We start from the raw sequence: 24,667 nt of genomic DNA on the forward strand, positions 1-24,667 counted from the left end.
GCTCAACGGTGCGAGGGTGTTCTCCAAGTTGGATTTGAATGCAGGATACCACCAGCTTGAGCTACATCCAGATAGCCGTTACATCACCACCTTCACTACTCACCTGGGGCTCAGAAGATACAAGCGTTTGAACTTTGGCATATCATCGGCTGCTGAAGTTTTCCAAAATGCCATATGTCAGGCTCTGCACGGCATCCAAGGTGTCAAGAACCTCAGTGACGATATCATCGTCTTTGGTGCCTCTCAAAAAGCACATGACGACGCCCTGACAGCGTGGTCTGACACTCAACCGCAACAAATGCGAATTCAACAAGCAACGACTTGATTTTTTTGGCTTTGTCTTCTCAGCCGACGGCATCTCAGCAGATCCACAGAAGGTGGCGGCCATTCACCAGGCCTCTGCACCCAAAGACCCGGCCGAAATCCGAAGCCTACTAGGCATGGCCAATTATTGTTCCCGGTTTATCAAAGATTTTTCTACCATCACTGCACCCCTCAGGGAGCTCACCAAGAAAGGCACGCCCTGGCGCTGGGGTGAGGAGCAGTCAGCTGCACTCGAACTTCTCAAAGAGGGACTGACAAGCAATACCACCATGTCATACTTCGACCCGAAGAAGGAGACGGAACTGATAGTTGATGCAAGTCCTGTGGGACTGGGTGCCATTCTCACTCAGAAAGAAAAGGGAGAGACACACGTCATAGCGTATGCCAGCCGCGCGCTCACTGACGTTGAGAGAAGATACTCACAGACTGAACGTGAAGCCCTGGCAATTGTATGGAGCTGCGAGCACTTTCACCTTTACATCTATGGGCACCCGTTCACCCTGGTCACTGACCACAAGCCGCTCGAGCTAATCTGGAATAACCCAAGATCAAAGCCACCTGCCCGAATAGAGCGATGGGGTCTTCGGCTGCAGCCCTACAATTACCGTGTTGTCTACAGAAAAGGAGCTGACAACCCAGCTGACTATATGTCCAGGCACCCAAGGCCAACACAGACATCCGAGACAAGAGCCTGCAAAGTTGCAGAGGAATACGTGAACTTCATCTCACTCCAGGCGACTCCGAAGGCGATGACGCTGGAAGAGATTAAAGCTGAAACATTAAAGGACACCACTCTGCAACAGGTCAGTAAATGCATCAAGAACAACACTTGGCACACCATCACAAGTGACATGCCAAATGCAGCTGTGTTACAACAATTCAGACATGCTAGCGGAGAACTCACACTGTCTGCAGATGAAGATATCATACTCCCGAGGCTGTAGAATTGTCATACCACTATCTTTACAGCAGCGAGTATTAGCGCTTGCCCATGAAAGCCATCAGGGCATAGCCAAGACCAAAGTGCTCCTCCGTGAGAAAGTGTGGTTTCCCAACATTGATCAACAGGCCGAGGCTCTCATCCGAAACTGCCTAGCCTGTCAGGTCAACACCCCTGTCACCAAGACTGAGCCTCTCAGAATGACTGAGTTGCCTGAAGCACCATGGCACTCTGTCAGTGCAGATTTCTATGGCCTGCTCCCATCAGGAGAGTACCTGTTAGTCGTTGTCGATGACTACACAAGATACCCCATTGTTGAGGTCCTTCGCTGCATCTCAGCAAATGCAGTGATACCCCGTCTGGATGCTGTCTTCTCCATGTTCGACATTCCACAAGTTGTCAAGACTGACAATGGACCTCCATTCAACGGCACACAGTTTTCTCAGTTTGCCAGCTACATGGGATTCAAACACAGAAAAATAACACCTCTGTGGCCACAAGCAAATGGGACTGCTGAAAGGTTCATGCGGACCATCGGCAAAACAGTGCGGATTGCACAAATGCTTGGAACTTCCTGGAAGCAGCAGCTGAACATCTTCCTACGTGAGTACAGAGCAACACCTCATAGCACAACAGGAAGACCACCTGCTGAACTGATCTTTCAGAGAAAAATGAACATTAAAATACCATCAGCCAGTCCTGTAACCATTCATGCTGACAGTGATGTACGCCAGAAAGACACCAAGGCAAAGGCCAAGATGAAAGCTCATTCCGACGTTCGACGACATGCCACGCCATCCAACATCAAGCCAGGCGACGTCGTGCTATGCCGTCAACTGAAGAAAAACAAGCTCACCACACCTTACAGCAAAGAGACACTCACAGTCACACAAGTGAAAGGCCCAATGGTGAATACAGGACGGAACGGATACACCATCACCAGAAACAGTTCATTCTTCAAGAAGATCCAACCCAGTGCACTGCAGGATCCACTGCCGCTCCTTGATTCAGACCTGGACCTGGATGAAGACGACGGTGACGCTGCAGAACCAGCACCAGATCTGGAAGACGGTGTCAACGCAGAACCAGCACCCCTGCCACGTCGATATCCTTTCAGACAGCACAGGCAGCCTCCTGCCTATTTACGTGACTATAACTAAAGGACTGAGATTGACCTTAAGTCACTAGGGGACTGTTTAGATTTCCCATTAAGAATGGTTAAGTTGAATTTAATGAATGGTTTTGTTGACATCATATCCTGAGTTAGACAGTTTAGGAGTTAACGAGGTGTATTTGTGTTCTGTAGTATAAATGACTTTAAATACCATTGATAGCCTTAAAGTAAAAGTGAAAGCTAATTAGATATTAGTGGATAGTCATACAATGCTCTGTTATCTAAGTACAGTAATGGTAATGTGTGGAACTTCGTTCAAAAAAAAAAAAGGAGTAATGTGATAACCAACGCACAGAGCGTGAGGGCGTACATGACGTAGGCAGATCAGAACAAGTGATCACAGGATATACACCTGTATTATACATTGTGCGAGTAAAGATACCAGCGAACTCCAGTAACGTGTCAGTCTGAGTTATTCAACATATTAATGCCTGTGGAAGCTGCAGTCATTACAGCTACTGCTAGTTTTGTGCAACAAAGCAGGATATTTATCAGATTTTGACGACATGGATGACGACTTTGGGTACGATGGACGTCCTTAACGGAGTGAATGAGCTGTGTTGCAGCAGCGTGCGGCGATGAAGTCATCCCACTAGCGTGTAGAAAGCCCCCTTAAGTCCCGGATAACAACAACACGGCAGCTGTGAGCTAACAGTGCAATAGTACACGTTCATTCATTCATTCGTCTTAAAGTATTGGTGAAATAAAAAACAGATAATGCCTTATTCATAGTCTGTATTGTCTATGCCCTGTTCCCTCCCGTTATATGGATACACGCGGATCTCGAGTGATCTAAATATCTTCCAAAGGACGCCGACTTTCACCAAACTGTTAGATGAGTGATTAGATGAACGTATTTTATGCCAGAAATAAGGTCCAGGTTTAAAAAAAACAACTTCCCCTTTAAGGCCTGCTACTCCTTTTGAGACACCTTTTGAGCTGTTGTTTTTCAATAGATTTATGAGCTATGGTTACACAGAGCATTTGCCCACAGAGTGGACTGCTAGTGGGCCTGGCTCTGTTGAATTTATTTGAGCTTGCAAGGTGAGCTGACATAGCAGAACATAAATGGAGGAGAAAACACTGAGAGTTACCCTGAAACACAAGGGACTACAGCAATAAGTGTTATTTTACCTCGTTTTCCAAATTACTTTCAGATGAGATAGAAACAGTGTTCAGGGGCCTGTTTCTGCAAGGGTTTTATGATCTAAATGCCAGGCTAAGACTTTGGGAGTTTTGGTCCGATTTGTCCCTAATTCACCAACCCCAGTGTACAGAGGAGAAATCTGGTTAGAGACCTCCGTTCTGATGTTTGGCCCAGATTTTTGGGTAATGAGGGGGGGTTAAAAGATTCCGTTTTGAACCCTCAAAAGTACTCACAAAGTAATTTGGGTGGCTATGGTAATAACAAACATGTTTGATATTCAAATTCTAGAGCAGCAAGGATAAAACTAGTGTAAACGTAGTAAAAATCCACACTCAAGTCTTAATCGCTACCTCTTAGTGAGGAAAATACAACACATTTTTACTGCATCTCTCAAACGCTTTCTCATCAAAACTCATTCTGTTTATCACAGCAGAAAAATGATAAAATTAGTCTTTATTTTGTCTAAAACTACCTCCCCATGACATTGCACGAGTTTGACGTAGAGCATTGTTACACAGTTGGTTTATTCTGTGATGCACCTTGTAATATAATGTTATGTGTGTGTGTGTATATATATATCGTTTCAAATAAAGGTACCTTTTGTCATTTTAAAAGAGATGAGTTTGTAACTATTGTGAGGAGCTAATTTTGAGTTAATGGGGAAAATGGCCCACACAACGGCTCATTTAAAAATCACAAATACACATGGGACACTTTCCAAATCTCCAGTGCCGGTGGACAGGTGTGGGAGCTGTGGCATGACGTCTGCTTGAGCCCCACCTCGTTGCTAATCACCACTTAGCATCCTCTATTTACTCATCTACTACTTTGATATTCTGCTAATGGTAGGCATTAAGTCACATGATGTGGCTCATCCTCCTCTCCCAAAGGCCTCTGACCTTTTTGTCGCCTGCCCACATTGTCTTTCACCTCATCCCCCACCTCCTTTCTGTCTTAAAGGAAATGGGAAATGGCCTACCAAGCGCCTGTGTGATTTGACTAAAGCTTCTGTGATTTCCCCTGAGAAAGGCCTGGCAGTCCCCACAATGCTGGCTGGCTCTGAGGGCTGTTTTGTGCTCCTATCTCCCCAGCTGACAGCAAGTCTTACAAGCAGGCAGGCAAGCTGGAGCTCGCTGGTTGTGGAAACTAGACGAGGCGAGGCAGATCTTAAGGAAACTGAAATACTCTGATGGAAGCTGGGTGTGAACAAGGCTCTCACTGGAGGTCGACACAGAAAATTGCTCTGTGTGTTGGCTGCTGCCTGTGCTGAATGTGGGGTTCATGTTATACATGCACATATGTAAGTGTGTGCAGTGTAGCTGAAGTGGCTCAGCTAATTTGTTTATTGTCACAGACCAGTTTCTCCCTGCAAGTGGAGATTTTTAATGAACGGCCTTTCTCCCTCTCACCGGTGGGTCGTCATATATATATATATATTTTTTACAGAGACCATTTGAACTGGGCTCTTAGTGCCTCATTATTTGGAATGATTTCAAAATCACTGCAAGATCAGTGCAATTTTGAATAAGCAACATCTGCGTGCATGCGTCTTCTGGAGAACTAGGTACGGTTGAAATCTCTTCTTGAAATCTTAAGAGGGCAGCGTTGTATCTTTGTATGTCATCGGAGTGTGATTCTTCCCTTATGAACAGCACATGTGGGTTGCGTAGCAAACCGTTTGCTGAGAAAGTGGAAGATATCCAAGCCTAAAACACAGCAACAAAAGGACTTCTTAAAATTCCCCACGCATCTTTCTTATCTTCTACAGATCCTCACAAAGGCATACTGTCCACACCATGCCTCCCAGTTTTATCTGTTTGTGGACAACAACCAAAGCAGAAGGCATCTTGGGAGGCAGGACATACAAAAATATAAAATATGCATTCGGTTCTGTAAAACGAATAGTTTAGAACGGAGAATAAATTACTAGAGTCTTCTACAGGGGATTTTTCATTACACTGTTAACGTGCCTCTCAGTCTATTATCTATAAATCAGTTAGACTAAGAGAGGCAGGCGAGATCAGTTGCTTTGTAATAACTGCCATATTTATCTCCTGTTTGCTTGCGCTTTATACAGTATCAGGTTTTTTGATTTCTGTGTGCCAACAAGACAGATATTCATCAAAACGGAGCCGACAAACGTATTGGGTGCGCTGCCAGACTAGTTTGTCAGTGGAATGTCACTGAGGATTAGCGAGAAGGGGAAGAGTAAAAAGAAAGTAACCTTTGTGTTTTTATATTTCATAGTGACCAGATATGTCACTTTGTGTAAAAGAGGTCCAAAAGAAGGCACATGCATCTATTTTTTCTCAAAGCAGATTTTCATTTGTCATGCTAGAATGTTTTATATTCTCTGTTTTGTTCGCAGTAATTTATTTATTTTTTTTTTTTTTTTGAATACATCTTGATTTATTTAGCAAATCACAGCGAAACACAGCATCTGTCTCCTTCTCATCAAAAATCCCACATACAAGGCATGCCTTGGAAATGTATATATTTTCTTCAGTGTGGGTTTAAAGGAGCCAACACAAAAAGAATCCTGAACATCTGCCATGCAAAACTTTGCAGCAATTCCCTGCTAGGACCTACTCAAACTCTTTCTTAATTTTTCAAGCCATTTCTCTTGAGTACCAATGTGCAAAACCATTCGGTTTCTGAAACAAAAATACAAAATTATCCTTCCATTTTTCTGTATAACAGTAAGATGCATGCATACAAGAGCACACAAACAAAGACAGGATGTGCATGTTGTAGTTATGCTCACACAGGGAGAATACAATGCAAAGCTCAGCATTTCACAGCATGACAGAGGCTCTCATGCATTCTTTCCAGGAAAGTGTCAAGGATTTGTTACCATGTTTCTGGTCTTAACAAAGTGAAGCAAAGTTAGATAAATCACTGTGGGGCTTCATCTCCTTTCCGCTCATAGAAGATAGTGTCAAGTGATCACTGGGCCTTGAATGCAAGTCATCTCAGTGGAGGGATAGTAAGAATAGCTTTTTGAGGCTAACCACTGTTTCTCTGTCTCTTTTTCTTTCTTTGCTGCAGAGACTTTGATGGACACGCGGGTGGCCACAGCAGAGCTGGGCTGGACAGCATATCCTAATTCCGGGGTGAGTTGGTTTTTGCCAATGCATATTCATATTAGGGTAAAAGAAAAAAGAAAACAAAACAAAAAAAAAAAAAAAAAAAACATCTCAGAGGTTTGACTTTGAACTATTCTTGTTGAGGGTAAGATCACTTGATAGTGTGATACGTAATATGACACAGTATACACACGGATCCACAGGCAGACAGACAAATAGGCAGGAGAGTATGCAGGATGGCAGCACTGCCCAATGTAGCTCCCATTAAGGGTATTATTTTCTCTGTTCCCCGGTTTATAATGACATAATAATATAATGGGTCTATATAGGCCCCAGAACACAGTATCCAAGTCCCTGTAACTGGAGGCTGGGGGATACCATAGACTAAATGATACTGTAATGACACATTTATACAGGGAAGTGAAAGTATTAGGTTGAAACAGGGGAGGAGGAGCTTAGAGGATGGAAATGATCGAGGGGTTTAAGATTTAACAGGGAGCTATTTTAAACTCTCCGTTATTCTCAGTCATCTGAAAGAAATGGAGGAAAAAAAAAAAAAAAAGTGTGCCCAGTCAGCAGAATTCGAACAGTATTCCTTTTTATTTAAATTTTCTCTCTTTTTTAAAATTATTTTTGTTCACGAAATACATTATAAAAAGAATTATTGCCCTATTACACTAATGGACCTAAGGAGAATTTTAAGACCTTGTTCTCTGTGCTGTAATTCAATAACCTAATGAAAAGCTTCATAGCCCAACATCAGTTGCAATTTTAGGCGCTCTCCAGGACTGACAATGGCTGTTTCCTGCATTTTCTGGGTCTTTGGGTCTTTATGAGCCATTTTACACATGTGTAAAGGGACCTTTTATTGGTACTGAAACAGATGAACAGAGTTTTAACTCATTTCAAACACACTGAAGGGTATGGAATCCCAGATTGTAATCATTATTACTAGTGGGTTTTTTTGTGTCCCCCTTGAAGAACAAGATTTAAAACAGCACAGTGTGTGCATTGTGCATACGTGTGTTCATGTGGGAAATCTGTTCTTCAAGGATTTCACAGCTTGGGCCTTGCGTGGTGCCAGTTTTCATCCCTGGTGTAAATTAGCATTCTTAAAGAATTTTTATCGATTCTCTCTGCTGGCAAAATAATCCATCTGTCACATCATGCTAAGTCTACGTTGGAGTATCACATGTTTCAAAAAACACTGCTGTTGCTCGGCATAACAATTTATTGATCACATCGATATTTCTGGATTACATTACTTTTGTGTGGCTTTTCATTTCAACTACATATGAATACAATCTAAACATGCTCTAGGATAAACTGGTGCTTAATAGTTTACGTTGAGGGCTGTATTGAGATTGATTGAAAATCGCACATCAATAATGCAAAAGCACTAGACTGTACAATTGTAAAAGCCCTTTGAACAGTAGTATAACCTCATATCGCTGGCTGGGTTTGCTGAGGCACTACCAATTCCCCCTCACACAATACAGGTACAACTATTACTTGCCACAAGTGAGTGAATGAGTATTTATTGAGTTTATTTGTTTCTCATTTTTTTGGGGAAATGCACAAAATGTCTGCATTCTCACATAAACTAACATCTTCTGTTGCACGCCTCAGCAGCAAGCTTTGGTATCCACCATTTTACAGCCACTAGGCCAAAATAATTACACAGTGTGGTGCTGTTCTTGCTGGACTGGTCGTGACAGAAGTGAAGACGAGAGATACATTTCAAGAGTGCATCAAACAGAATCAGTTGCTGATGGTAAAGACATCTGATAACAATATAGATGGCAAAGAAAAAGAAAAAAAATAACAATAACCTTATAGAGCCTGTAAGGATACGTATTAGACCAGGGACAACAGCTGAGTGAGGTGGGCAGCAGAGATGTTTGATCTGGACAAATTGAAAGACAGATTGCAGCCGGTAGCAGAACAAAGCAGTGAACTCGCGAAATAAAACAGACATGCACAGATAGATGCAGATATATACAGATTGTACCACAGTTGCTACTTTCTAAAGCACAAATAAACAAATTCATACTTTTTAACACCTTTGCGCAAGTGTAGGTACCACATTGCTGGATTTTATGAGAAAGTCCCTGCTTTCCAGATCGAACTTGTGGAGCACAGATGCACAGACAGACGGAAGGTTTAACTGTTTGTTTCCATGGTCTTCTTACACATTATCTTGTGTCCACACACTATCAGGCCAGGCTGCAGCTTAAATGCTTTTAAACACAGCCAAAGAGGAGGAAACAAAGGAAATACCTGCAGAGGAGAACAGTTTTGCAAAGAAATATCTCACCCCACACCTTTAGGCAGTCAGAGGACCAGACTGAGAGGGATTACTTTGCAAGTTTTAATACTTCAATAAGTAAATTTAAAAAATCTGTGTAGTTCACTTACAACAAATGCAGACATGCATGCCAGTTGCATTGAACAATTAAAGCATTTTCATTTCATCATCATTTTTACATTATTTATGTGTACGTTTGCATTATTCATGTTAGCATTCTACTTTGATCACAAAGAGGAGGCAGCAGCTCCAGTGCCCCTCATTAACCATTAACCAGCTACGGTGGTGAGCAAGAAGGATTTGTGAACCGCCATTAATCATGCTGTGAGTTGTCAGTTGTCATTTAGACTCAAAACATAAATGCTTTATTTCTTAATTTCTTTCTTTTTGCTTTTATGCTTTTGGATTACACACTTCACTGCACAGCGTCAGTCTTCTTTAGGGATGAGGGGTGTTGGCTTAGCACTGGCGACTTTCTGCCATTTCCCTTTTCTTTAACATTGTTGTAATTTCAATTTCTCTGTTGCATCAGCATGACAATGTTTCATCACACTTTCTAAACATGAAGAGGATTAAAACGCCGTTTTTGCTGTGGAATGTTATTTTTAATGTCATAATTGTATGGATCAGGATCCGCCTCACACTGACACAACTATCCCTTAAAGAAGAGGAAATATCCACTAAGACCCAGTTAGCAGAGGCATCTGCAGTGTTTCCATCGAAAACATGTTCGGTTCAGTAAGCCTCCAGGCACTCAGAGCCTCTTGTCTGTGTTGAGCATAGTTTTATAAAGCTTCTCCTGTTGTAAAGGTTCAAGCTTGGAAAGACCTGCTGTAGGAAGAATACACTAATGCTGCTCACTGGCACAACTTGCTTCTCTGGGCAGCTGACTCTGACTTTGCAAGATGTTTTGTGTTTGTGAAAGTATATATTCTCACAAAGATATCAGACTCTCCGATTAGAGCTAGATATGTAATGATGACAACTAGTTAATATCAGTCAAAGTCCAAATTTAAAACTCACATCTCTACTGGCTGCAGGCTTGTTACTAAGTGTTTGTGTAACGTCAGTGGCTAAATCTTCAATTTGCTTCTCTTTGTAAGCCTGGCAGCTGCATCTCCAGCAGAAATGCACGAGAGAAAATGCAAACACACAGTGGTGTTGTCCCTGTGCTATTCCATCCATCTCATTAGATTCCTTCACTGACTTCTCCTTCAGGAGTTCACAAGAAGTGCTTTTGTGTATCTGGTTGTGTTTGGCTGAACTGAAGGGTTATTTTTGAAGGACTGCAGAATCATTGGTCATTAATTCCAGAGGTGTAAACACGAGGACATCAGGGTTGGCCATGTGAATGTATAATGGGGAAGGCAGTGTGTGAATGCGGCCTTTTACATTAGCGACAAGAAATAGAGCACAGAGGGCAAACATGTGAGTTCAGGAAACAATAATCCAATATTCTTTCGCAATGTGCATTCGTGCTCTTTTTTTTCTCTCCCCTTTTTATTCCGGTTGCATGCATTCCTTCCCTTCAGTGGGCTTCACTCTCCCATGTCGTTTATCTATCTTTCCGTGTCACCTCTGTCCCTTATACGTCAGTCCTTTTTTTTTCTTTACTCTCATACTGCCTTTCATTTTCTGCTATCTTCTTAGGCACACACTTACTGTATGATTAATTAAATAAGAATTCTCAGAAAGGCTGAAGCCCCCCTGACCTTGTCATGCAGCCACGTGACAAAACAGGCCTAGTTGGCAATGGCACACATCCACAGTCACCTCAAAAGTGCATTTTAATGCATTAATAACTAATGCACTATTCTCAGCTTTCAGTAGTAACAGTTTATGTAAAACTTAATCATAATGATAAAGCCTTGTCATTCAAGCTATAAGCTATATATAGGCTGTACATGAATGTACAAATTTATTCCATTGTCTCATCACATATAATTGGAAATGTGGTGTGAAATAGCAGATACAAACTTCTAGTAAATGGAAGTTAACATGTAACAAATGAGGTGCTTTCATACAAGCTCATGCACTGTTTTCACCTCTCTAACTTTGAGAAGAAAAAAAATGGCAGTTTCCAAAATTCCATTGTCTGAAATATAATTTAGAAATGGTAGAAATTAATCCAAAGCATGCCTTAAAATGTGGAAATACAGCCTTTAAAGAAACAAAACCTGCTGACTTTGTAGAATTTAACTCTCGCACTGTCCACCATGGTATGTTTTTTTTTAACACTATTTTCTTTTAATCTGTTAATCATGAAATTCTTTCAAGGTATTGTTAAATCAATCTTAGAGCAAAGGTCACATTTTAAAGTCTTTTGGCTGCAGAGGTTGTGAAGAAGAAAAAGGAAAGCAACACAGAAGCAGTACTGAGGCAAAGTGGAAAAAAGCGAAATCCTGTGCATGTATTAGAAGTGCTCATCCTTGAAATCTTGGTCCACTAAATTTATAAACCATGGTCGAGCATAAAACCTCAAGTTTTCAGTCAAACTGTTCCATAACATAGTTTCATATTCGACATGGGGGGAAAAAAAGAAGAAGAAGAACAGTAAAGGGCTTTCATTCCAGAGCACATCGGCGACAATAACAGTGCAAATGATTCCCTTCATAAGTCACTATTAAATAATATTTGTCATTACTGATTCAGAACATTGTAAGAAGCGGAGAGGAAATCAGTTTACTGAACAATTCAATGTAAGCTGCTGGGGTTTTAGCTATCCTACTTTTGTTGTGATTACATAGTGTTATCTAATTTCCTGCTTGATTTCTCACAATAATCTGGTTTTCCTGTGTGCATGATGTAAACACAGCCACTGTGCAGAGAAGACAATAAGAAAGATGACACTCAGAGTGATGCAGCACCAACATCCAGGGAGAAATCTTTTATGACAGGAAAAGGAACGCAAAATAGAGGAACCAAAAAGCAGAAGAAGGCTAAAGTAAAATGGTTAGAGGTACTTGGTTTATACCACGGTACTGCTCAAGGATACATACAAGGCCTGAAATAATTATTTTCCAGAATTTGAAGTAAGCTGCTTGTACAGAGAAATAAAAACTTTGTGTTATTGTTTTGGGGATGCAGCCCAGGAGCTTGTAGCCTTGGAGGAGAGTGGGCGCGTCACTGGTGTTCTCCAGGACTGAAATTGGTCCATACTAGACCATTTCTGTACATATTTCCTCCCTTCTGCACTGCTGCCTTTGCTGTCTGAAAAATATTAAATGACATTGCGGTGTGTGTGAATTTCCTCCCAGTAGGTGTTAAGTTTGTGTGATTAGGTGATATACTCTTAACACCTTCAATCCAGCAATGAAAATCAAGCCCTCTGTTCTATAAATATTGTATATAAACCAGCATCACGTAGTTTTATAACAATTTAAAAAACTGTTTTACCTTGAAACCACAATTCAGACAGAAGAGAGTTTCTCTGTCTTTTTTTTTTTCTTCATCATTCTTGACTGATCTTCAGAAAAGCTGAGCCAGAAATGTAGGAGGATGTTAATGAGATTAAGGGAGAGCACAGTGATGGAAAGCGTAAGGAGAAGGATGAGAGGAGTAGGAAACAGAAATATGGGAGTGATTTTAGAAGGGGTTGCAGGTTGTGGACGGGGGTTAGGAAGGGATTAGAAGAGGCTTGTGAGGGGGGATGTAGAGGGGGGATGTAGATCAACTGTTAACTTTGAAAAAAAAAAAGGAAAAGAAATCACACAACCACGTAGTCTGGTAACAAACTGTTCTGTGTGTGTGTGTGCATGGCCCTACTGGTGGAGTGGACAGCAGTATGATTCCCAGTATGTTCACCAGCAGTGGCGGCTCCTCCATAGGGGCGATTTGTGCGACGCACTACCAAACACAGAGTTTTTTGTTTTTTTGTTTTTTTTAATCTAGTTGCTAAGGCGGGACTGATCTACTGTAGGCAAACTGGTTGTATATGTCATTGTCCAATCAGATTAAGGTCGCGCCTGGTGTTGCTACGCCCATTTTGTGCGATTTCTGTCAGGGTCGAATTTGCACCAGGAAGCTCCCATTGACATGAATGGGACCTCGGTTTTTTTCAAAAATCATGCTCCCAATGCATTTTCTATGAGGGTTTATGTGCTCTCACAAACGACGCACAACGTGCTTTCGTCATATGTCTGTTGCGCGGGACCATGAACATTCTACTTGTTGTTGTAACATTGTGGTTTTCAATAAAGAAAAAAAAAAAAAAAACATTCTATGAAGAAGATGGCGAGTGTCGAGTGCAACAATACGGTAGTGTTTCTGACAGAAGTACCCTTTAGTCGTCGTACTAATGCGGAGAAGGAAGTTTGGAAGAATTTTGCAGGATTTTCGGGCTCGCCTTCCGAGGCAAAGATGAAATCCAGGGCTCCACCAACCCTGCTATTTTTCCAGGTAGTATTTGATGTAGCTAATTAACTTAACCTTTTGTGCTCAATCATTGACTTGTAATGATTTAAATCTTTTATATAATGTTGACAATGATAGCAGAATGTATAATGACACATTCATTGTTAACGGTGCAGTATTATATTTAAAAAAGAGAGAAATCTCACATAAGTAAGCTGCACTTAACCATGTTTGACAACTGGTTATGCTTTTCTAAGTCATATTTTCCAAAACTTCAATAAACACTTGACTTGGATTTATATGTTGTCATTTTAATTACATTCTTTAGAATGAAAATTGAATGAATCTTATCATTAAGAGCTTATGTGTTTACTTATTTCATAGAATCCTGGAACAATATGAGGAAAATAAATAAATAATGGTTAAGGTGTAATATTAACTGATTGGCAAATTATGCAAAAAATAACAAAAAATTATTTAAAATTATTACAATAAATTATGCTACCTAGACAAATATACCTCAGTCCTATGGACTTTTATGGTACTTATGGACATAACGGGGGAAATTGCAGTCACTTTGGTTATTTGGAAGACCAAATAACCCCTCGACTCTGCGTTGTGTTTATTTAAGGAAGACAAGAAGTTTCTGGACGATTTTGGACATTTTATTTCCTGTGTGGGAACATAACAGGTTTGCATCAGTGCAATCGGTTCAGCTTCGCACAGCACACTCTGATGCAGCTTTCACAGACTGGAAATTGCACTACCTAAAAAAAATGTCAGGAGCCGCCTCTGTTCACCAGTGTGTGATTGTAGAAAAAAAACAAAACATGAATGCTGCCAGTGGGGGGCAGTGGCTGCAGCATGACAGGCATTGTTGTAAGGGGCACAAAATGGTCTAAGTTGCTGGGATTGTAAGGAGCTCTGGGGGGAGATGTATCGTGAGCAGGGCAAGTTTAGAGAGAGGGATGTGGATAATTTTGATAAACGTGGGCATGCAAAGGACAGGGACAGGCTCTTAGACCTCGTGGACTTAAAAAGATACACAAACATAGACAGAAACACAACTAAGTCAAAAAACCTTCTTCACCAGTTTGGCAGACAGCATTTAAAGGATGAAAGATGGCACCGGTGAGGTGAGTTATGTGTTTTTATATGACTCGTATTTCTTTACAAAAATCTGCTGTTTACCAAGTGTAAGTGTTTGGTTTATTTCTATCCTAACAATACATATCATCTGACAAATACCTCTTGGTCAGTTTCACCAAACGCAAAAGGACACAAACCATGTTAATCTGATGACAGGACTTAATGGAGACAATTGGACACACATTGTCTAATTTGTTTAAGTTAACAGTCCCAATCGTGTGAAAAAAAAGTACACCTGCTTTCAGTTCTAAGTAGGGATGCAGTGATACCACTTTTTTTCAAACCGATACGATACCGATACTTGGATCTGGTAATCTAACCACACTGTCCCTGATTAGCTCGACATTTCCCCTAGCCGCCAATCTAAAAAAATCCAACAAAAATGACAAGCCACCCTCTGATCGCGATCTTCATGCAATAAATTGGTATTGGTTCATGGCATCGGTTAACTTTAACGAGTACGAGTACGAGTATATTAGAATAGTATCGCCCCGATACCAGTATCGGAATCGTTGCATCCTTAGTTCCTTCCACTGCCATGAATGGCAGTTGGTCTGAGATGTTTGTGCTGATACATTGTGTTTGTTTTCTGCCAAACATGCTGCTGGTCAAACATCTCCAATTAGGTCTTGACTGTCCAAAAGACATTGGTCCAGAATTCTGTAAGATGTAGCTTCCTTTTTTTTGTGGAGCATTGCACTTGTCTGCCTTTGGGGAGAGCTAGCTGGGACATCCACTTCTGCTTGGATTATCAGCTGTCTTGATGTTTTCCACTTGTGAATTATCTTTCTCACTCTAGAATGAGAATAGCATGATCTGTTGAACGTTCACAGGCCGTAACATCTCAGATCGAGGCTCTGGCAGCAAAAACTCATGGAGGAAAACAAAGGTGAGAGTAGTGGATCTAACTTGACAACGAGTTATCGGGTTATCTGTCTCAGTCTTTATCAGCAATCCGTCTTATTAGTCTTATTATTTCAGATAGTCATGTTTATCTGAAATCACTGTCCAATGCAACACATAGGATACAATGTAATGTCATATCTTCATGTGGTTGCAGTTATAGCTTGGCCCCTTGGAGGTAGTTTTAGGCTAGCTACTGGACTGTTTTGAATACATTGTAGGCCTCAATGTACTGAGGATAGCAATGGGAAGGACTTTACTCAGCTTATTTTAGTGGGTGTATCCACATTTTTGGTTTAAAAATGGCCCAATAGATTTTGGAACTGCCTCTGTGTTGGTTGCAGCAGGTGGATTAAAAGATGGAATGGATGTTACCCTGACATGTTTGTATTTACTCTCCATCATGTTTCGACGTGTGTTCTTGTATGTGCTCAAGCATACATTCAAGGGAGTTGGGAGTGTTGTTGTCAATTTGCAGCTAAATATGAGGGGTGCTTTTAGAGATGCTTTTCTGGGTGTTCCCTGCCTATTTCTCCTCGCTGTCTTCTGTGTTTCAGCAGAGCTCCTTTCGATCTTAGCCGGGACAGGTGTCACTCAATGTCTGTGTGCTGAGAAAGAGCACAGATAGATCTATAACAGCCATCTCACCATCTGCTGACCAAACTCAATACACCTCAATTATTCATACTCTGAAAGACAGACAGGCAGGGGCTCAACCAGCATAAACCACCACAGGAGGGATTATGTAAACTGAGGAAAATTAAAAAGAGCAAGAGGAGGCTTAGGACTTCAGTAGTAAGTCAGAGGGAGATGGAGGGCAAAAAAGTAAGCACAGTGGCAACATTGAAGAAATAAAAGAGAGATCTGAACTTGTACAGATATACGCCTCATCTTTTTAATGAGGATGACCAAATCCAGTCTGTGACTTTAAAGGAATCAAAGAGATAAGTCTTTGCTTGGGAAATCAAGTGAAAATAGAATAGAAACAGAATACTTTATTTATTTATTGAAAGTCCAAATGCCAATTCCCCACAGTAACGCTTATTCATCCATTTTCTTCACCTACTTTAGTTCAGTGGCACAGGGAGTATGTCACATTCTAACTTAATTACAGTGAAATAAGGATTGAAAGAACTGATTCAAAATATGGCAAGCAAATAAATAGTTATTCATGAATTTAATGTAAGCTGGTATTTTAACTGTTCAATTTATTAGAAATATTGTGTTTTTTGATTGCTTCAATTACCTATTTCCGAGACATTAATTGGCTCAAAGGAGATAAGAGAGCACAGGAGGGAGAAGTAAATTGAATAAAATTTAAAAAAAAAAAAGAGAAAAAGAGAAAAAGGCAAATGAGAAGTAATAAGGGCCTTTTATTGAACTTAGATACTAAGAGTCAGAAAGAGAAAAAACGACAAGAGATTGAGAGGGAGTTAGAATGAGGGATGGAGGCGAACTCTGAACCCACAGAGCTCGAGCTAGCGGCAGTGAGTCATGCTGGCTGAGCTGTGGAGGCCACTTGAGAAGAGTGCTTTTGTTATCTGCACTTATACCCATGTGGCTGTCCACACACAGAACTAAAACTTATTCCCTGATGGAATGTGCACACCTGTGCATGAATGAAATGACCAAGTATATAATCTACATGTATGAGAAATGTCTATCCACATATTTTCAAATGCACGCACACATACCATATCGTCATATCAGTGACCCCTGTTTTATTTTACCTCCATAATATCTTTGTTTAAATCAGGGCATAGCCAGACACCTGGATTTGCTCTGATTTTTATACCTAGACATGAAAGGTACAACGACGAAACACAGATGCCGTTATTTCTCTGTTTGGTACGGCTCAACTCGACTTTTTATGATTGTGGACTAGTCTTAGAGACGGTTACGTGGAGGCATATCAGTGATGTATCTGCTACATTGCTAAACTTCTGAAATAGTTTGGATCCTCCTGAGACATGCAAAAAAACAATCATGAGAGGCTCAGTTCTTCAAATCAACCATTTTCTTACTCTGGCAGCAATGAGTGGGTTTCGGGTATGATGGCAGTTATAAGTGATGTTGGAGTGCATACTGCTGTAGCATCACTTATTTTGGTAGTTGAGAGTTTTTCTTCACTGAAAGAGAGGCAATTAACAACATTTAGGTGTTTCTTGTTAGAAAATATGTTTTCACACCTCTACCAAGGTGGTTCAAATAGAGATGTGAAGCTTTACTGGTCTTAAAGGATAACTGCAGTATTTTCAACATTAAGCCTCTTTTCTGAGTCGTCTGCAATGTTTTAGAACCCCCCTCACCGCTTTTTTGATGTTTACTGCTGTCTCCGGTATTTGCCTAATTTTGATTCAACTCAACCTGCTTCAGAATGGCAAGTCATGCGCATGTCCAAAAAGGTCCGTAAAAGCACCATAAACGTCCGTTTTCAAAATCATTAACTCACCGGAGTGGTTACCGGTGTGCACTGGTAATCCATATCAAATTTTGTTGCGAAAAGTTTCTTCTGTCGTGTTTTATTTGACATTTTGTAAATCCCATTGAGTTCTATTGAAGACTGGATGTTCGTTGATATTACTCCGATTACGTGCCGATTACGTGCCGAAGGACAATGAACAATCGCCATCAATGGCGCCATCAAGTGGTGTGGAGTATAGCAAGTCAGATTCAACTGCTGAGCGGAAGTTTATCCACGGCTGTGAGGTAGCTAAGAAAATAGTTCGAGCATGAACGAGCTGCCAAATAAAACACGACAGAAGCAACTTTTCGCAACAAAATTTGATATGGATTACCAGTGCACACCAGTAACCACTCCGTTCAGTTGATGATTTTGAAAACGGACGTTTATGGTGCTTTTACGGACCTTTTTGGACATGCACATGACTTGCCATTCTGAAGCAGGTTGAGATGAATCAAAATTAGGCAAATACCGGAGACAGCAGTAAACATCAAAAAAGCGGTGAGGGGGGTTCTAAAACATTGCAGACGACTCAGAAAAGAGGCTTAAAGGGGAACTCCGGGGCATTTGAAGCGCATTTCCATTGCTAGAGGTTGTCAAATACTGACGGTAGGACACAGACCGGTGCAAATCGGCGCTCCCTGTGCGGCGATTGCGCTGTTTGCGCAGCCTGTCATGCTAACCAAATACGTGGTGGCTAAGGGGCAAGAGCTAAACCTTCCACGTAAAACAACAACTTGCACACTGCAGAAACGTCACACCACTTTATAAACCATCCAACAATAAAGTCACAAGCCTTACCATCAAAACCATATGCATGGTTCTCACATTACTGGCATGGGGACGTTACAAAACAACTTTATAAACAGCATGTCACTTACCTCTTGTCGGTAGGCTCGCGCATGTGAAAGCCCAAAAGAGTCAATTGACGATAATCCCATATACAAAACAATTATCTTCTCTAGAAAAACTGCGTTCAAGTATTTAAAACATTACAACAATATTACTGGGCATGTATTGTTGTAATGTTTTAAATACTTGAACGCAGTTTTTCTAAAGATAATTGTTTTGTATATGGGATTATCGTCAATTGACTCTTTTGGGCTTTCACATGCGCGCGCCTACCGACAAGAGGTAAGTGACATGCTGTTTATAAAGTTGTTTTGTAACGTCCCCATGCCAATAATGTGAGAACCATGCATATGGTTTTGATGGTAAGGCTTGTGACTTTATTGTCGGATGGTTTATAAAGTGGTGTGACGTTTCTGCAGTGTGCAAGTTGTTGTTTTACGTGGAAGGTTTAGCTCTTGCCCCTTAGCCACCACGTATTTGGTTAGCATGACAGGCTGCGCAAACAGCGCTATCTCCACACAGGGAGCGCCGATTTGCACCGGTCTGTGTCCTACCGTCAGTATTTGACAACCTCTAGCAATGGAAATGCGCTTCAAATGCCCCGGAGTTCCCCTTTAATGTTGAAAATACCGCAGTTCTCCTTTAAGATTAGTTTTGCTTATAATTAACCTGTTTAAGACTCAATGAATCCATAGGTGCAGCTTGATAATAGTGCATCCACACAATGATATATGACTTCATAAAACTACATTTTCATGTATGAAAACAAGCAATTAGATCAATGAGAGTTTTAAAATCTGAGTAGTGAGTAATGTAGAATTTGTAGAGTAGCGATTTTCAGTGTTTTTTGGCTGCATCTTTTCAGTAGCAGACTTGTACATACGTTGTTGTTACTTATAAGTTAGTTGCTCCAGAAGTCCACAAATCACATGAAATGCCAGCTGAACTAGCTTTGCTTGCCCAGTCCTTTTTATGGGCTACAGTTTGACCGCAGAGCGCAGGTACAGTCGTTTCTGTGAAGGGAAGTTTGTCATGAGAGACTACTGTGGCTCCAAGGTCTTCAGCAGCTGGTAAAACCCAGTTCTTCATAACTTTCAATTAGGAGAATATAAGGCCGTAGATCCTACAACATTGGCCACAGATGTGGTAATTTTCTTCCTTTTCACCTAGTTGGAGGTCAGAGTCAATGGCATGTTCTCAATTACTGCTGGTTTGTCGGGCTGGCTGTGTTCCCTCATGTTGCAGATATTTGGTCAGGGACAAAACAGTTAACATGGTTCCTCATATTCATTGTATTATTATCTCTGAAAGGTAGATTTTACACACCACTTGTATCTTATCTAAGTTCTTGCAGTCCAGGAAATTCAGAAGTGTCTTGACATTCGCTCTCAAAAGATGTGGTGCATTTTTTTTTGTTATTTGCTGTTCTGCTCTTTCTTTGCCACAGCACTCATCACTAAAATCTGTATAACATTGAAACTACATAATATCACCACTGTTTCATCTTTAGTTCTGCAGAGACAAGAAAATTGACAATTTTATATTAGAATTTTGCAAAGATTGAAAACTCTTGATTATGGTCTGTCACTCAGACAATCGTGAACGATTCTTGTAAACATTCAAATGTGTTTTAAAATGAGTACATTTCTTCACCCCCCAGCTCCAATAACAAGGTCCACTTGAGATGGTTATGAACAGATGGTTCATCCAATCAACTTTTTCCTCATTCATTTCCAACGTAGACTTTCCATACAGTTCTGTATAAGAAACCAACTGGTGCATCTGTTTACGTCCTGCATGCGTTTACGTCCTGCATGCATTCCTTTTGGTTTCCTTGAAAAAATAACTTTGTTGCAGTTCTGTGCAGACAGTTAACATTTTTATGTGTGTGGATTTTGAGTGAGAGCAGTGTATAAAAACTGAGACTACAGATTTACAACTGTATCATTTTTTTCTCTGTCCATCACTCCAGCTCTGGAACTCGTGGTTGTTATGTCTACTCTGAAATTGGAAGTTTAGTATCCCGTTTTACGTCCCGTTGGCTGGAATATAATCAGCTGCTCTTATTCAGAAGTAGAGAAAAGTTTTCCGGTACTAAAAGCACTGCATGTCAACTTGAGCTATATAATGCAGTGGAAAAGTGACATTGGATCCCCACGGCTTTCTATCATTTGAGTTAATACGTGTGTGGATTTTTATGTCTTGACTTTCTTTACTATACAAATCAACACGGCAGCATCTCTCTGTAGTTACAGAAAAAGCAAAACATAACTGTAGGTGTGCCACACAGAGACGGATTATATTTTCATGCTAATCAAGCTGGTTTCAAACTGTCTGCTACTTTCCTCTGATATTTTGCCATTTTGTCATTTTTCACCATTTACTTCTTTCCCCTCAAAATTAATTAACAAATGGCTACCTCGACTATTGATTTCCTTCCAACAGGATCCCACTCCATATTTCAGTGTGAGGAGACGAGGGAATTTTTGTGAAAGAATAAATAAAGAACAGAGTGACGGAGCTAGGTTGAAAAAGAAGAGTGCAATTAGTCTATCCTTAATTGTATATGAGTTTGGAGGCGTGTGGAGGAGTGGCTGGAGGGTGAATTCAGCTTATGTGTGTGGGAGGGATTGTGTGTCTGTAACAGTACCTGTGCAGTACCTGCTTTTTCAGCAGTCCTACAGAGTTGGCTGAAATGGCAGTAAATACTTCCATCTTCTCACCTAGAACTGCTTCTCTTTACTTTGGTTTGTCTAGTCTTAAAACTCCAACTCCCTTTTTGTTCTACCTAACCGTCAGCCTCAGACCCACGCCTCCATCCATCGTCTTTGTGTCTTTCTGCCTGAAGTATGAGGCTGTCTGACCTTGAAAGGTGTCACTATGGCGCTTTTCCCTCCTTCTCTCATTTTTTTGCATTTTTCTCACTCCTGTCCCATGTCTTATCACATTCCATTTCTGTACATCATCCTTATTCCTCTTGCCAATTGTAAATTATTAAAACTGCCACTCTTTATATTCCATCAGCTCTCTTTGTAAATTGCTCACTGTCTTGGCTGTCTCGCTCTACTTTAAGACTTATTCCTCTGTTTTCCTTCTTTTATTTTGGTGTGTACATACTTGCTAATTCATCAGAGAACAATTCTAGTTTTCCATGTACTCGATGTACATGTTGAGGGTGAATTATTTACTCTTCTTGCTCATCATCATCCACAATGGACTTATAAGGTCGCAGGGGCCATCCGAAAGAAACAAAACAAGCAGCTTCGGCCTTTCACTGGATTACCCAAGGTGATGTTGCTACTGGTAACAGAAACCCCTGCTGAGGCAGTGTCAGCCGCATTGTTTCTCTGAAGTTACCTGAGTGGGTGTTACCAGGTGGATTATAAGATCTAGGTCTCCAGGAAACAGTTCTCTTTTTTATTCCAGTCCATTAGTTTTGTTTATGTCCTTTAAATGTAATTTTTAAATTGTAAAAACCCCAATTTTTTTTCTTTCTTCTGCTTGGTCATTAGTTCCTAAGTGGCACATTTTACAATGATTTGGAAAGAATATTTTAAAACTAGTTGGTTTAATAGTTATCACTCACAGAGCTGCCAGAATGACATCTTTCCTTGGTTTGTACTGTCAAACTTTCTGGTAAAAGAGTTTTCCACTGGATAAGATATTTCCTCTCGATTTAATCTAATCTTTGGGACCAGAGATCACAAATCACATTATCTCAAAACAAATACAGTCAAAATTCTGTAATTCCAGCAGCAGTGTTTACTGCAATTTTCAAAAGAAAAAATGTTGCAAATTCCTTCATGCTTATTCCTTTGTATTCAAAGCATTCATAGATGCATAATACTTTTGTCTCTGTGTTTCCACATCAAGCAACCTTGTAATTGCTCCACCACCAACCAGTCTCTTTGAATTCTGCTTTTCTGAATCTTTCTATATTCATATTTACAACCGTTTTATTTCAGTCTGAAATTGTAACCGTAGAAGATTGTCTTGTGTTTCCGAACTGTTCTTCTAACGTCATTTAAAGCCCAACAGATTGTTGCTCCTTTCAAGAAACTGACTCCTAAATGAAAATGCAAGTAATAATGCTAAAAAATTATCATATAATATAAAAGCAAGGGTACAGATTGCTCACTTTAATGGTGCATCACGATGTCACTTTCAGGATGCCTGAAGAAAAAAAGCCTAACCAAAGTTATCTAAGAGTACAAAACGTGCCAAATATATCAGTACAGCATATCACTGTCACAGTATGAACCCAGTTGGATCAGATTTTGCATCAAAGTCACAAAATAGAAAAATGTTGCCAAAAAAAGACTTGTATGACTGTTTATACACATGATTGTGACGGTCACCCAGAAGTCTGTGCTACAAATGTATTGATCAGGGTATGGGTGTGGTGGTGGGGCAGAGCTTTAATGAGACTCATTTTGCTGCATCCAGCCGAATGAACAGAACTCTACTTGGGCACAGACAAACTGTGTGACTGTAATTATAGAGTGGCTTAGATCTGGCAGGACCTGGAGTGTTTCAGACATCACCATTTCCTCCCCATCCATCACATCCAGCCAGGCGGAACTAGGTCTTAGATGCCCTGCAAAATAATCATTCCTATGCAACAGTCCTGACAGCAGCATTCATTCAATAACACAGCTGATCACAAATGATAATAGCAATCATGCCACTGCATATTTTACAGGCTGCCCTCTGATATATGTGTGTGTCTGTCACATGCGTGTCTTTGTGTGTGTATGTAATGGATTTTACAACAGACTATGAACATGTGTTTCAAAAGTTTGTTGGGGAAAGAAAGTGAATGAAGCAGTGGTTATTGTACCAAAGCAAACCAACTTTTGCTTTGTATGGCATGTCCATCGACTTCAAGGATCAGACCTAAAGGTTGAAATGCAAATATCCTCATTAACTCTGAAAGATTTGAAACAGCCTTTGGAAAGAAAGGGAAAAAAGAAGAGCTATCTGGCTTGTGATTACTGTTAGCACAGAGCTTTGGAAAATTGAGAAGGGCTTTTTTTTTTTTTTTTTTTTTAGCAGGGGCACAAAGAGTTCAATCCCTATATCAGCTTTCCATGTCCACCTATAATCCCCTGTCCTTCTAAGACCTTGACCATTTCAAATCTGTCAATGTGAGTTTCACCTCCACATGTGCATTTCTTTTCTTCTATCTTTTTTTCAAAATCTGGCTCTTTAAGTATAGATATATTCATGCCTAATTATGTAAACGAAGGGCTTTTGTGAAGGTATACTCTCCCGAACAATGTTGGGCTGTCATGAATAACAAATAGGCTAATTATTGAAATGTAGATCCTAAGCCTGAAAACAATCTCGAGCTTGAATCCATCCCCATGTTTTAGTTGCGCTGTGATTGATGAAGTGACCATTTTTGGTTTGGAAGTGCTCTTAACTATGCTGGCGATTCCTCTCAGATTTATACCTTCAAACAAAGCATTATATTCCTTTAGAGGTCAAATTCAAAGTCAGGGTCTTTAACCAGATAGATAGATAGATAGATAGATAGATAGATAGAGAGAATCAAGAAAAGAGACCATTCAAGAAACAGCTATCAGACTCTGGATTGCTATCTGCAGTGGCATTTTGTAGACCTTTCTAAGCAGTGGTGCTTCAAATGTGGAAATGTTGCTGCTCATCACCCATCTGTGTTCAGTTTGCCTCAGCATGTAGCTGAATTAACTGGTGCTGATGGATTTGAAAAGCTGTCTGGGAGTGCAACTCCATTGAGGATCAGACAGCTGACTGGAGGTTAAAGATCGTCCGAAAAGAAACTTCTTTATTTAGGTGTACCTCTCATGTGAATTAGCTGAGGTTGAATGATGGGCGGTAAGTGGTCAAATCTCGTCTTTGTGCTCATGTAGTTCAGTCAGAGTGAAAACCAGACCAGCTTCTACTTTATGTTTTGACTTGGGGTATAATTAAAGATGGTTTGTG

The 24,667-nt window shown here is 40.6% G+C and overlaps 1 protein-coding gene across 2 annotated transcripts in view; it reads left to right on the plus strand.

Moving 5' to 3' along the window:
- Positions 1 to 24,667, plus strand: part of ephb1 (EPH receptor B1) — a 165,487-nt gene that overhangs the window by 48,902 nt on the left and 91,918 nt on the right. For both annotated transcript variants that reach the window (XM_075483458.1, XM_075483459.1), the window contains exon 2: positions 6,634 to 6,698. In XM_075483458.1, the coding sequence (XP_075339573.1) occupies positions 6,634 to 6,698 (65 nt within the window). The remainder of the gene's footprint in view (positions 1 to 6,633; positions 6,699 to 24,667) is intronic.

This window comes from Odontesthes bonariensis, chromosome 14 (assembly GCF_027942865.1).
Source record: "Odontesthes bonariensis isolate fOdoBon6 chromosome 14, fOdoBon6.hap1, whole genome shotgun sequence".
Taxonomy (NCBI): Eukaryota; Metazoa; Chordata; class Actinopteri; order Atheriniformes; family Atherinopsidae; genus Odontesthes; species Odontesthes bonariensis.